The sequence below is a fragment of the Eulemur rufifrons genome, chromosome 14 (genome assembly GCF_041146395.1).
Source record: "Eulemur rufifrons isolate Redbay chromosome 14, OSU_ERuf_1, whole genome shotgun sequence".
Classification (NCBI taxonomy): domain Eukaryota; kingdom Metazoa; phylum Chordata; class Mammalia; order Primates; family Lemuridae; genus Eulemur; species Eulemur rufifrons.
Window position 1 is genome coordinate 27,576,985 of NC_090996.1, and position 13,501 is coordinate 27,590,485.

Consider the following 13,501-nt stretch of genomic DNA (forward strand, 5'->3'; position numbering starts at 1 on the left):
GTATATTGCTTTTTTAAAAAAACTTGATTCGGAAATATTTTCAGGCTTTCAAAACACTTGTGAGAATAAGAGTAGTGAAAAGAATACCTATATTCCCTTTACCCAAATTTATCAGCCATTCACATTTTACTCCAGTGGCTTTATTATTTGTTTATTTTCTAGAGCTACTGCAAATACATATATCAGTGACATTTTTCTGATCTGTGTGAGGGTAAGTTGCTTACATCTTATGTGTGTTTCTTATTTTCCCTTCTTTCTTACATAAAACATAGCCTACTGTATATGCTTTTCTGCACTTTATGCAGCTGTTTTCCTGAGAAATCGCTCCTTATCAGTTCACGGAGACTTTGCTCATGCTGTTCTACAGCTGCAGTGTGTGTGTGCCATGCTCTGCCCGACTGCTCACCTAAGGCATGTTTTGCTTTCCAAGGCAGCAAAAACAATGATGCTACATCATGGAAAGAAAATTTAAAGCCACTGAAAAGAGCAAGCTGCAGGTCTCCTAGAAGGTCCTTGTTGTTTTTAAAGTAGGTGGGGCTGTGGGGAAAGCCTGGGCTAGTAAGCCCTTGGGCTTTTTGCTTAACTCCTACTGGGCTGTTCTGACATCTCACAAACGGAACAATGAGGTCATGAGGTCCAGCTGAAGCACCTGTCTTAGGTCGGGGTTCCTAGAAGCAAAGCCTGAGACAGGGATTGGAGTTGGCTCCCGGGAGCAGGGGAGTGAGGAGACAGGACAGGGAAGGGGACACAGCCAGGCACAGAGGGGGCTGTCCTCTGATGTCAGCCTGAGTTGGCGGAGCCCCAGAGCACTGGCTACACCTCGGAGTCGGCTGCACCCTGAGGCAGGGGGCCTACTCCCCCACTCCCAAGCATGATAATATATTTTAGGAATGTTGAAGAATTTTAAGTAATACACACAACGAGGCTTGTTCACAGTGCCTGGCCCATAGTAGGTCTTCAGTAAATGATTGCTGTTACTATTATTGTTATTCCCTTATCCTTTTTTTTATAACAGTTTTATTGAGATATAATTCACGTACCATACAATTCCCCTATCCTAAGCGTACCATTCGATGGTTTTTAGTATATGTTGTGCATCCATTACCACAATCCATTTGAGAACATTTTGATTTCATTACTCCACAAAGAAACACTGTATCCTTTAGCAGCCACTGCCCCATTTCCTCCCAAACCGCCTCCCCGCAACTCCCAGCTCTAGAAATCTACTCTCTGTCTCTATGGGTTTGCCTATCCTGGACATTTCATATAAACGGGGTCATGTGTATGTTGGGGGGCTGAACCCGCCCAGCAGCCTCAGGTGGGCTCAGCATCCTATAAACAGGGCCTGGAAGGGACAGGTCTGCCATCGTACGTCCCGTGGACGGGCTTTGTTCTCAGGAAGATGAAAGGGGTTATCCAGCATGATGAAACAACAGGGGGCACAACAGTTACTCAGACATTCTGGATAAAGAGAAACTTATTTTAGATCCTTCCTCATAGTCTCCCTTTTAATCTTCGCAAGGCTCCTGTGAGGTCACCAGGGAATGAACTGTCAGTGATTGAACTCTCAAATTCTTGGTGAGAATTTAAATTGGTTAAGTTTTTCTGAAGAATACTTTGACAGTCATATCAAAAGTCCAAAAGATAGTAATATGAAGACTAAGTTTTCCCCCCAAAAGAAAAGGATGCCTGTTTTCACCACGTGTAACGTGAACCATTGCAGAGGGAAGAAAAAGAAATAAGAGGCATAAAGATAAAAAGTAAAACTGTACTTATTTGTAGATAATGTGATTTTTTTTAACATAGAAAATCCCAGGGATCTACAAAATAATTAGTAGAACTAATCAATGAATTCAGCAGGGTCTCAGGATATAAGGTTAATAGACAAAAATCAATTGTTATATAGTCTCAGCAAACAATTAAGTGAAATTGTAAAAATAATTTGTCATAGCACCTTGAAGCATAAAATAGTATAGATTCAATAAAATCCCAATCAAAATTACAACAGTTTTTTTTTTTTTTTTTGTAGAAGTGAACAAGCTGATTCTAAAATTTGTATGGAAATGCAAAGCACCTATAATAGCCAAAACAGCTGAAGTAGATCTGAATTACTTTTTTAGTTGGAAGGCTCTTGCTCGTACAATAATTGATCTGTTTTGTGTTCATTAAAGCAGTGTTCTTTTTGGGGGTAAATAACACTTGTCTCCCTTGCTTAAAATCGCATCCGTGGTTTTATAAATGAAACTGCAAATTACTCTTTCCCTTGTTGTTTCCCTTATTTTGGAGAAACATGAAAAGTTCCAGGCCGGGTGCGGTGGCTCACGCCTGTAATCCTAGCACTCTGGGAGGCCGACGTGGGCGGATCGTTTGAGCTCAGGAGTTTGAGACCAGCCTGAGCAAGAGCGAGACCCCATCTCTACTAAAAATAGAAAGAAATTATATGGACAGCTAAAAATATATATAGAAAAAATTAGCCGGGCATGGTGGTGCATGCCTGTAGTCCCAGCTACTCGGGAGGCTGAGACAGGAGGATCGCTTGAGCCCAGGAGTTTGAGGTTGCTGTGAGCTAGGCTGACGCCACGGCACTCACTCTAGCCCGGGCAACAGAGTGAGACTCTGTCTCAAAAAAAAAAAAAAAAAGAAAAAAAAAAAAAAAGAAAAGTTCCAGTTTTTGAAGATTCAGGAAATCTTGGCTGGGCTTTGCCCAAATGTATTTCTTTCAGCGGTGTGATTTTCTTCATCACTGGGTGTGGCCTCCCTCCTGGGTTTGTAAATGGTTTTGTGGAATCGCAGCCGCACCCACAAGCTCACGTTCTTTCTGTGGCAAAGTGGAGCGGTTGAGATTCCCGCGCCCGGCAGGTGGCCAGTCTGCAGGAGCCTTTGTTTGTGTTTGGCAGCGGCTGCTCCCTAGACACACCTTGACTTCCCTCCTTTGCTGGGGGTGTCTGTGTATTACCTCCACTTGGCAGGTGCTTTGGTAAAAAGCTCTGGCTCTGGGGACAGACCCCTGGGTTCAGATCCCTGTCCTGCCACTTACAGGCTGAGTCAGGCAAACGACTAAATGTCTCTAAATCACGGATAATAAAATCACAGATGATAACTGTGCCTCCTTCATACGGAAATTTTGGGGATTAAATGAGTTTGAAACGTGTAAAGTGCCTAGAACAATGAGTAGGCAGATAGTGAATACTCCATAAATATTATTATTATTACTATCATAATATAATCCTCCTTCAGGCACCAGGTCAGGTGTGAGCAGAGAACTAGGAGAGTCAAGGGTATATTTAGGTCAAAGCCACGCCCTCCAGGAAGCCTTCTTACAGGGCCTGCAGCACCATGACCTTTGGCACTTTGCTCCTCTAAGATGGTGGACAGAGCAGGTGCTTCTGAGTCAGCCTGGTCCAGGTACATATCCTAGCTGTGTGACCCCAGGCGGGTCACTTAACCTCTCTGCGCCTCCTTTCTTCATCTGTAAAGGGGGATAATCTCTTCCTCATGGGGGTCCTTATGAGATTTAAGTGAGATGATACACGTGTAAAGTGAAGTTCACAGATGTTTAGTAAATAAAGCACTGCTGAATTATGCTGTCACTCCCTGCATTTGGTTTCGAATAGCTCTTTCCATTACTACCGGGCTGTAGACCTTGAGCTCTTGATTGCTAGGGGTGGTCCCGCTGCATTCCAGCAACAACTGGACCCAAGAGGAGCTCAGCAGATGTTTGTTGCCTCGAATGGACTGAAGAAACAGCGCCCTGCCTTGCCCAGGGAGCGTGGAGCAGATCTCTTCCTTCCCCCACGGCCCCCGGCAGTCCCAGGCCACAGGCCTTATGCAGAATTTCATACCAGTGAAATTCTCGGAGAGTGCACCTACTGGAATCCAGAGCTCCCAGATCGGCAACTCAAAAGCCCTAATTTCACAGCGCAGAACCTCTTCCCGAATGAGTCAGGTGGGGCTTAACCACGACTTCCTGTTTGCAGCCTGCACCTTCCAGACCCACTTAAGAAACATCTGTGCTCTGCCTGGTGGCTGCCACAGGCCAGGATTTCTGACTCCAAGCCTGCGCCTGAGCTGCCTGCTGAGGACCATCTTTACCTGCAGGAGGGATTGTTTATACCTGCTTTGTGTGCTTTCATACCACCCTTTCTTCTTTTTTTAGCTTTCCTTTTCTCTCTTTTTTTTAATGAGTCACATTTTTTCTCTACCACCGAGGCAGAATAAATTGAATGTGAGTGATGATTTATAGCACAGTTTTCACTGTTGCAGCTGGCAGTGTGAAGAGTATAGCATTTTCATAAATGTATCCTCAGACAGGGTGGCTCACGTCTGTCATCCTAGCACTTTGGGAGGCCCAGGTGGGAGAAACACCTGAGGCCAGGAGTTCAAGACCAGCCTGGGCAACATAGCAAGACCTGGTCTCTACAAACAATTAAAAAATTAGCGGGGCGTGGTGATGCACACCTTAGTCCTAGCTACTCGGGAGGCTGAGGCAAGAGGTTTACTTGAGCCCAGGAGTTTGAGGTTCCATTGCTACATTCCAGCCTGGGTGACAGAGTGATACCCTGTATGGGGGGGGCGGACAGTAAATGCTGTCCAAATAGAATTTGCCCCTTCCAGGCCTAAGTCAGTAACACCAAGACATTAAGGAAGTCAGTTCTAAATATCAGAATATCAGAATTGTACTGGGTTGCATATCCCGATTTCTGGATTGATTTGAAGCAAGTTTCCAATATTCAAATATTAAATTATATGGGGATTGTTTCCCAATCCTCTGATTGATTTGAAGTGCATTTGAATCCAGATAGCTTAAAAATAACTTTTATAGCATCTTCATGACTTGATACCTTGGAGAAATAAATATGAAGCCGATGCCACGGAAGTCGTCCTCTGTTGATGCAGCGGCTGTCTTTGCTGGGAAATCTAGCAGTAATTTAAAAGGATGCTTGTCATCTCCATACAGCAGTTCATAATTCACAAACAATCTATGTGTAATACTCAATTAAAGAACCATAGAGGCATGTCGGCCACAGATGACTGATGCACAGCCTGAATGGAAATTCTGCCGAACTCCTGAAAACACTGCTAAAATCAATCCCCCGTCAGGGAAACCGTGATTTATTAATACATGCCTTACCTCCATTGAGTTGTGAATCAATGCTTCCCCATCAAAAGCTAATAGAAAGCCGGAATGGTAAAACTTCTTACAAGTCCTCGTAGCCCGTCGGCATTGAAAGGGACAGGATTGTAACTCGGACAAGAGCCTGCGTGTTGCCGGGCCGTGTCTGTACCGTGCTCCAGCAGTGACAGCTGGCCTGCCCTGGAGTTAGCCTCCTGGGGGAATGACGGGCTTATTACCGACAGCCATGCTGCCCCCCAGACTTCAGCTACCCACGAGATAGGCATCGTCGTTATTCATCTTACAAATGCAGAAATGGAACCCACAGAGGTCAGTCATGGGCCCAAGGTCCCAAAGCAGAACAGGCTCTGATGTCCGAGTACCCAAGTTCTGATTCTGGCCGCCCTGTGGTCTAACTATGTAGCTTTGCATAGTTTTATAACTTCTCTGGGCCTCTGTTTTCTCATCTATCGAGTGAGGATGATGTGAGCCCCCAGGACATGGTGCATTGGGAGAATTCAGTGAGACGGAGCATGAAAAGTACTGAGTGCCCCACGTGGCACAGAGTGTCACTGTGCCAGTCTCCTTCTGGGCCTGTCCTCATTCCACTCTGCCTCATCGGTTGTCCTTACTGGAAGCAGGAAGAGGAGAACCTGCTCAGGGTTTAGGACTCCTGAGCCTCCCAAGAACTGAGAAATAGACTCAGAAACTCCCACAACGAAATACTCACCGGGCTTCTTCCGGATCTGATTCCAACCCAAGAAGTGACTCCCTCATTTTCCAACTCAACATCTTGTCCGTTGTGTTTCGGTTTTCACTGGGCCAGCCAAGAACATCCCAGAGCCTTGAACTCACCACCAGACCCCAGAAAGATGGAATTAGTCATGTCTTCCTACTTTTGAAACAAACTCTTGCCTCCCACCTGGGCTTCCCTTTTGTAAACATATCACACGGACGTTGCTTGATTTCTCGTTCAGGACCCCAAAATGTCAAGTTCCTCATTGGAAAATCTCTTTGACCAGAAGGCAGCAGGTCCCCTGGGAACTTGAGCAGTCACCATCACTGATCCCATCTCTGTTAATGCCAATCAATATGGCATGAAATTTAAACGTAAATGAGTTTTTACAGCTAATTATGGCTAATGTGAGCTCCTTTCAAAAGTGCCAGACGTAATAACACAAAATATTGCAGTTTGCAACTATGATGTGTTAGGCATAAAGAGCCAAAATTCATAAACATAATTTAGCATGCAAAAAAATAATAATGCTAAGTGCTTTCTGTCCGGCCATTTGGAGCTCCCCCGGGCAGGGCCGACTGCACGAGATCCCATTGGAGCCTCGGACGGAGCAGCCTATAAGCCTTTGAACCCACAGGAAGGCTGCAGAAGCAGCAGTCATTCCCACGGTCGGTCTGCACAATCAGAGCTGTTCAGCTCTTCCTGTGTAGCCAGGACCCATCGGTTCCAGCTGTGGCCTGTGAGCTGCACAGCTCGAGCCCTGGTGTGATGGCCCCTGCGTCCCGCAACCCATCTGCCACGCTGCCACCCCTGCCCCGTTCACATCGCCCTGACGTTTTGTTCCTGATCACCAGATCAGTTCATGATCGTCGTAAGCATTAGACTACAGTAATAAACCGGAGAGAGCGACGCCCTGCTCACACACACCCGCTTATGTATACATCAGTTGACAAACATGGGATCGTACAGACTTTTTTTTTTTGGCAGCTTGCCATAAATACTTAATAATATCTTTGGTGCTTTTTCATGCCAGTAAATGCAAATCTGCCTCTTTTTTCACAAACCATAAAATTCACCCTTTTTAAAGTATAAAATTCAGTGATTTTAGTATATTCACAAGGTTGTGCCACCATCACTACCATCTAATTGCAGACCATTTTTACCATTCCACAAAGAAACCCGTTACCCGTTGGCAGTCACACCCCCAGGCCCTGACAACCACTAATCTACTTTCTTTCTCTATGGATTTACCTATTCTGAACATTTCATGTAAATAGAGTCGTATAATATGTGGCTTTCTGCGTCTGGCTTACTTCATTTAGCTTAATATTTCCAAGGTTATCTACATGGTAGCATGTGTCAATACTTCATTTCTTGTTATGGCTGAATACCAGTCCACTGTGTGGATAGACCAGTTTTTGTTTATCCGTCATCAGTTGATGGGCATTTAGGTTGTTTCCACTTTTAAGCCATTATGGAAAATGCTGCTATGAACATTCACGTACAAGCTTTTGCACAGACATATGTTTGCATTTCTCTTGGGTGTATACCTAGGAGTGAAATTGCTTGGTCATGGTCACCATATGTTTAACATTTGAGGAACTGCCAGAGTGTTTTCCAAAAAAGCTGCACCATTTTACATTCCCGCCAGCACAACATGAAGGTTCTAATTTCTCCAGATCCCTGTGAATACTTGTTACTTTCCATCTTTTTGATTATAGCCTTTGTAGGGGGTAGGAAGTGGTATCTTCATGGTAGTTTTTATTTGCATTTCCCTAATGATTAATGATGTGGAGTATTTTTTCATGTGTTTATTGGACATTTGTATATCTTCTTTAACGTTTGTTCATACCCTCTGTCCACCTGTTAATTGGGTTATTTGTCTTTTTGTTTGTAAAGGTTCTTTATGTTTTCTGGATATTAGAGCCTTTTCAGATATAAGATCTGGAAATATTTTCTCCCATTCTATGGATTATCTTTTCATTTTTTTTTGATAATGTTTTTTGAAGCACAAAAGTTTTTAATTTTGATGAAGTCCAATTTATTTTTAGTTTGATTGCTTATGCCCAAACATTTTTAAGAAACATGATAATTATGGGCCGGGCGTGGTGGCTCACGCCTGTAATCCTAGCACTCTGGGAGGCCGAGGTGGGCAGATCGTTTGAGCTCAGGAGTTCGAGACCAGCCTGAGCAAGAGCGAGACCCCATCTCTACTAAAAATAGAAAGAAATTATATGGACAGCTAAAATATATATATAGAAAAAATTAGCCGGGCATGGTGGCGCATGCCTGTAGTCCCAGCTACTCGGGAGGCTGAGACAGGAGGATCGCTTGAGCTCAGGAGTTTGAGGTTGCTGTGAGCTAGGCTGACGCCACGGCACTCACTCTAGCCTGGGCAACAGAGTGAGACTCTGTCTCAAAAAAAAAAAAAGAAACATGATAATTATATATTTTTTCCTAGCAAAGTATCAGGTTATTCACTATTTTCATCCTCCTCCTAAACATGACAATAACTTTTATATGGGTTAATTATCCCTTGACCTCCCCATCTTGACAGTTTTTAGTTTTAGTTTCACTTTTACCATTAAAAACTAGGATTGTTTTTAAAAAATAATCAGCAGTGAATTCAACTGAACAAAACATCAGTGTTCGTTCAGCATTGTTGTTTTATTATATCATCTCTCCCTCTGCTGAAACATACCTCATAATAACTCTTTTACTGAAAATTTGGAAGTGGTAAACTGTTAGTCTTTATATTTCCAAACATGTCTGTATTTTGTCCTCAAAACTTAAGCAATGTTTAGCTAGGTATAAAATTTGAGGTTCCTAGTTATTTACCCTCAGCATTTTGAAGGTTATTACTCTTTGATTCTGTTTTTGCTAAGATGCCTGCTATCTAATTGCCATTCCCTCATAATGTTTTTACCAGTTATCTTTTTAAGGTTCTTCTCTTTCTCTTTAATGTACCACAGTGTTATTGTACTATGTATTAGTATGAGTTAATTTTTATGTTTCCTAGTTGATACTTTTTGAAGACTCACGTCTTCCTTCTTTCTGGAAAATTTCTATTATTCTTCAAATTCCTCTCTCTATTATTTTCTCCTTTCTCCTGTTCCAGCTCCTCTTAAACATCTATTGATGCCTCTTCATCTGTCCTTTGGGTTCTTTGAACTTCTGTGTTCCTAGTGCTTGTGTCTGGGTCTCTGTTCTGTCTCCTGTTCATTTCCTCAATTCTACCTCTTAATTCACTGATTTCCTCTCTGACTAAGTATGTAGTCTAGAATTTATCTCATTTGTTGAGGGTTGTTTTTATTTTTAAATTTTAATAGGTATGTCTTTTGTGTCCACCATTTCTAAATTTTCATTACCTCCTATTCTCATTCAATTGATGCCCGTTTTAGTCCATAGCATATTTTGTATGGATATCAGTCCTTTATTAAGGATGCTTTGATATCCTAAACATTTATTTTAAATATTTGTCAGACAGTTTTAAATAATTAATTTACTCTGCAGTGAATGTATGTTCTTGATTGAAGAGTTTGTAGACTGTCTTTTTTAGCATAAAATGTCTTCGTGGGCAGTATAAATTTTAATTGTATGTTCAATCTGATTCAGAGGTATTTTTTATTTTTGTTTTTCCCTCAAGGACTAACTTCTTCTTTTCTAGTGGTTTTGGTTTCCTACACCTCCACCCCTATTCAGGACCACGCCTTACCAATAGTAGTTTGGGGCCCCACAGTAATACTGGGGAAATGTGTTTCAGCTCCTAGACATAAGCCTGTCTCTCCTTCCTTCCTATAACCTCAGGTTGCTATAAGCCCTCACTCAATCGTGTGCTGGAGATAGTGCCTACCAACTCATTAGGACCAATTATGAAATTTTGAGGAATGTTGTAAGCTGGTTGTTAAATAGCCATTATTAAAAATTAAATTATATAAACTGATCATTAAATTGTATTAAATAGCAAAGGTAATAAATACTCAAAACTTATCACTTTCTAATCCTTTTGCTTCATAGTGCTATTATCTGTACTCCTGAAGTTGTTTACAGCTTTGGGGGTTTTTTTGTTTGCTTTTTGTTTTGTTTTGTTTTGTTTTCTAGAGACAGGGTCTCACTCTGTCACCCAGGCTGGAGTGCAGTGGCACAATCATAGCTCACTGCAGCCTCGAACCCCTGGGCTCAGCTGATCTTCCCTCAGCATCCCAAGTAGCTAGGACTACAAGTGCATGCCATGATGCTAATTTATTAGTACATTTATTATGACTATCATTATTATTATTTGTAGAGATGAGGTCTTGCTGTGTTGCCCAGGCTGGTCTCAAACTCCTGGCCTCAAGTGATCCTCCCACCTCAGCCTCCCAAAGTGCTGGGATTGGGATCGCAGGCATGAGCCACCTCGCCCTGTGACAGCTTTTGTATCTTTGTCATGGAAACACTGTATAATGGGGCAGTACTGGGCATCTCTTTCCACGTCCAGCTCAATGACATTACATTGGCAACTCGAAATCGGCCATGATGGGAGTATTTACACCATGGAAATTAGTAAACATTACAAATCGGCTCTATTTTTAAATAACTTGTTAAACATTTCCCAGCACACCACTGCCGCTGCGGCAGCCCCAGTTGCTCAGTCTCCTTCCCCAAACAGAGGCCCCGCCCCCACCCCTGTTTCAGACAGGAAGCCGGGCTTTGTTCTCCCCGTCTCTGAAAATGCTTTGACTCCAGGGTCTTCTAAGACCTTCACTCCTGGCAACATTTCACTCCTTCCTACTCATTACTTTGCCTTTCTGTTCTGATTTTGGTCCATAGAGCTGTTGCTTTGTTTTCGAGCCCAACTGTGTCCTTGGGTTTTCTTTTTTCCATTTTATCTATCACAGCTGTACGTTTGCAGCAGATGAGGCCAAATGTCGAACACACTCTGCAACCTTGATCAGAACTCCACAAACATCATGTTAATAGACATATAGCTTCCGTCATTACAAATGTTTATGTGGGCCCCAATATGTTTTCTTTCGTCTCCTTCATCTCTTGCCAAAGTCATTCATCTTATCTTCCTTCTCTTAATCCCTAGCGCTTTCTTGTCCTACTTATGGCAAACGTGTTAATCATTTATTGTACATATGAATTATCTTTGAAAAGATTCTAGATGGCACATGTGCTGCCTTTGTATTTATTAAACACAGAATGATATGCATTTAATCATGTATTTAATATATGACTGTTCATAGAATAAAACACGGCACTGCCCTCCCCTTGCTTGGGAATCCTTGGCCCCCTAATGTCTTTTTCCCTTCCCTGCAGGTGTCCGAGCCGTGTTCTCAGGCCACTACCACAGGAACGCTGGGGGAACCTACCAGAACCTGGACATGGTGGTGTCGTCGGCCATCGGGTGCCAGTTGGGCAAAGACACCCATGGGCTCCGCGTCGTGGTGGTCACCGCCAAGAAGATCGTCCACCGGTACTACAGTTTGGATGAGCTGAGTGAGAAGGGGATAGGAGACGATCTGATGGATTTGTTGAAGCAAAAGTGATCGCCCTTTATGATCGGTTCGCTTTTCACTTCCAAGGTTTTTTATTGCGCCAGGAACAGCAGCTGCACACAACCCTTTGTCGAAATAGAAAAGCAGACCAGGCAGGTTGCTGAATTTATGTCCTTCTGTATACATCAGAGAGCTAGGTCCTATCTTGAATTATATTCAAAATGAAACTGCACTCTGGAAATAATTTTTTTAAATGATCCTAGACTATCTCCGCACGGGTGTTTGAATAAATTCCCCTAATGGCGTGTTTCTCAACTCTGCTTTTGAATTAGATTATTTTCTAGTAGCATGTGATCAATGTCTACCTGTCCAGCTCAGTTCCAACCTGATATCCAAATGTGATCTTTGATCATTCCTTGAACAAACTGTATCCGATTGTACTAAATTGTGGTGATGATTCCAAAAATGCCAGGCAAAACAAAGGTCTTCTCCTTTCCTTCCTAGCAAAGCAAACAGCCATCTCTCCCATTACCAGGGCCATGTAGACTTATTTTAACAAGGAACCCAGTAGCCAACATTTGCTGTTAAATTCTGAGACTCCTATTATTGCTGATGATAGAAACAGAATACAGCTGATACAAGTCAGGTCTTGAAATTGCCTTCCTGGTGCCGGGAAAAGTCACCTTTGCACATAAATTGGTCATTTATGAAAATCTCATCCAAGAGACCAAAACCAAGACCCTAAAATGCCGCCCGTGCTGCCGCTTGGAAGCACATTTTGAGTTTGTCCGCGTTCACATTCTGGCGCTGTAGCAGCTCCAGAGACAGGCGGTTCTGTGGGATGGGAATGCCCCTCCAATGACAAGACTCTCAACTGTGTCGACTTTGCCAGAAAAAGTGGGAATTTATGCAGAGTTCTCAAAAGAAAACAAAGCAGAAAATCTGGTGGCAAAAACAGTGATTTCAGCCACATCATCTAAATTGGCAGTGACTTCGACTAAATGCACCGGTGCAATATCCATTGACAAAAGAGTGTAGGTTATTTAAAACCTGCGTTGTTTCAATGCAATCAGCTTTACTGCACCTTCTCAGCGGCTCCTGATCACTGCGTGATATAATCTTTCTCGGCAGTTGGTCCTGGTGGACATGGAACCTAGGTACCCCGAATCCTGGCAGCAAAACCTGACAGCGTTACGCAACAGCATTCAGTCGTCCCAAAACAACTTTAGCAACTTACTGGTTACCAGTGAAATGCAAAGTCCATTGCATTAAAACACTTTCTCATTAAAAAGTTTTAGTCAACATAGCCAAGCCATGAGAGATCAAACAGATAATTGAATTTATAAATTCATAAGGAACAAAAGATGAAAAGTTAATTATATGACACATTGGTGACACACCACAGCTCGTTGTTATATGGCACAAGAAAATTAAAATTTTTCAAAACTAGAACGCTCTCCTTTCAGTGTGTTGCTGCACCCTTGTTTCGTGCTCGTTTTTCTTTGCAACAGGCGTGGGGATAAGAGGTCGAGGAGTTCAGTGAGGGGCATAACTAATACGCCTCGCATCTGAGACTTGTGACGTGGTGACGCTGGGTGGTAAACAAGGAGGGCTTCAAGTCCAGGATGGGGGTCCTATGGGTGGGACATGGGAACTGTTGGATCACAATGAACGAAGGAGCCCTTGTCATGTTACACGTGCAAAACGCTCCGGATTGTGGCACTCGGGTTTGGGGAAGGATATGAGGATAATTAAAAATAATGGAAATGAAACTTACTGAATCTCCTTCCCCTAAAACCTAAGAAGTAAAAACACTGATTCAAACCACCCCAAGAATATGCTAAAAAAAAGAGAGAGAGAGAGAATCATGAAATGCCATTTTTTACGAAACCAAACAGCGGTATTCCACAATTGCAAGAGGTTCAGACAGCAGTTAGGAAATGTTTTTGTAGATGAGCATGTGTCGTTCTGGTAATAGATCATCGCTAGTGCGCTCACTTACGATTTCTTTGTCTTTAAATATATAAATAAAGAAAAAATAAGTGCCTTATACTGTGAAAAATGATGAAAGACCTCATGATGATAAGTGCTGTGGTGTTGAGTGTTTATTATGTGCTTTGAGTGCCTTGGCTCAGAAAGGTGGGGTCCCGTGGCCGCGGGCACCCAGCTCGT

The 13,501-nt window shown here is 42.8% G+C and overlaps 1 protein-coding gene across 4 annotated transcripts in view; it reads left to right on the forward strand.

Annotated features, from left to right (window-relative positions):
- Window positions 1-13,122, forward strand: part of CPPED1 (calcineurin like phosphoesterase domain containing 1) — a 96,768-nt gene extending 83,646 nt beyond the window's left edge. For 2 of the 4 annotated variants that reach the window (XM_069486108.1, XM_069486110.1), the window contains exon 4: window positions 11,151-13,116. In XM_069486108.1, coding sequence (XP_069342209.1) covers window positions 11,151-11,380 — 230 coding nt within the window. In that variant the 3' untranslated portion in view covers window positions 11,381-13,116. Of the gene's footprint in view, window positions 1-11,150 lie in introns of all 4 variants that reach the window. The other 2 variants (XM_069486111.1, XM_069486107.1) reach the window with 2 other exon arrangements.
- The last annotated feature ends 379 nt before the right edge of the window (window positions 13,123-13,501 follow it).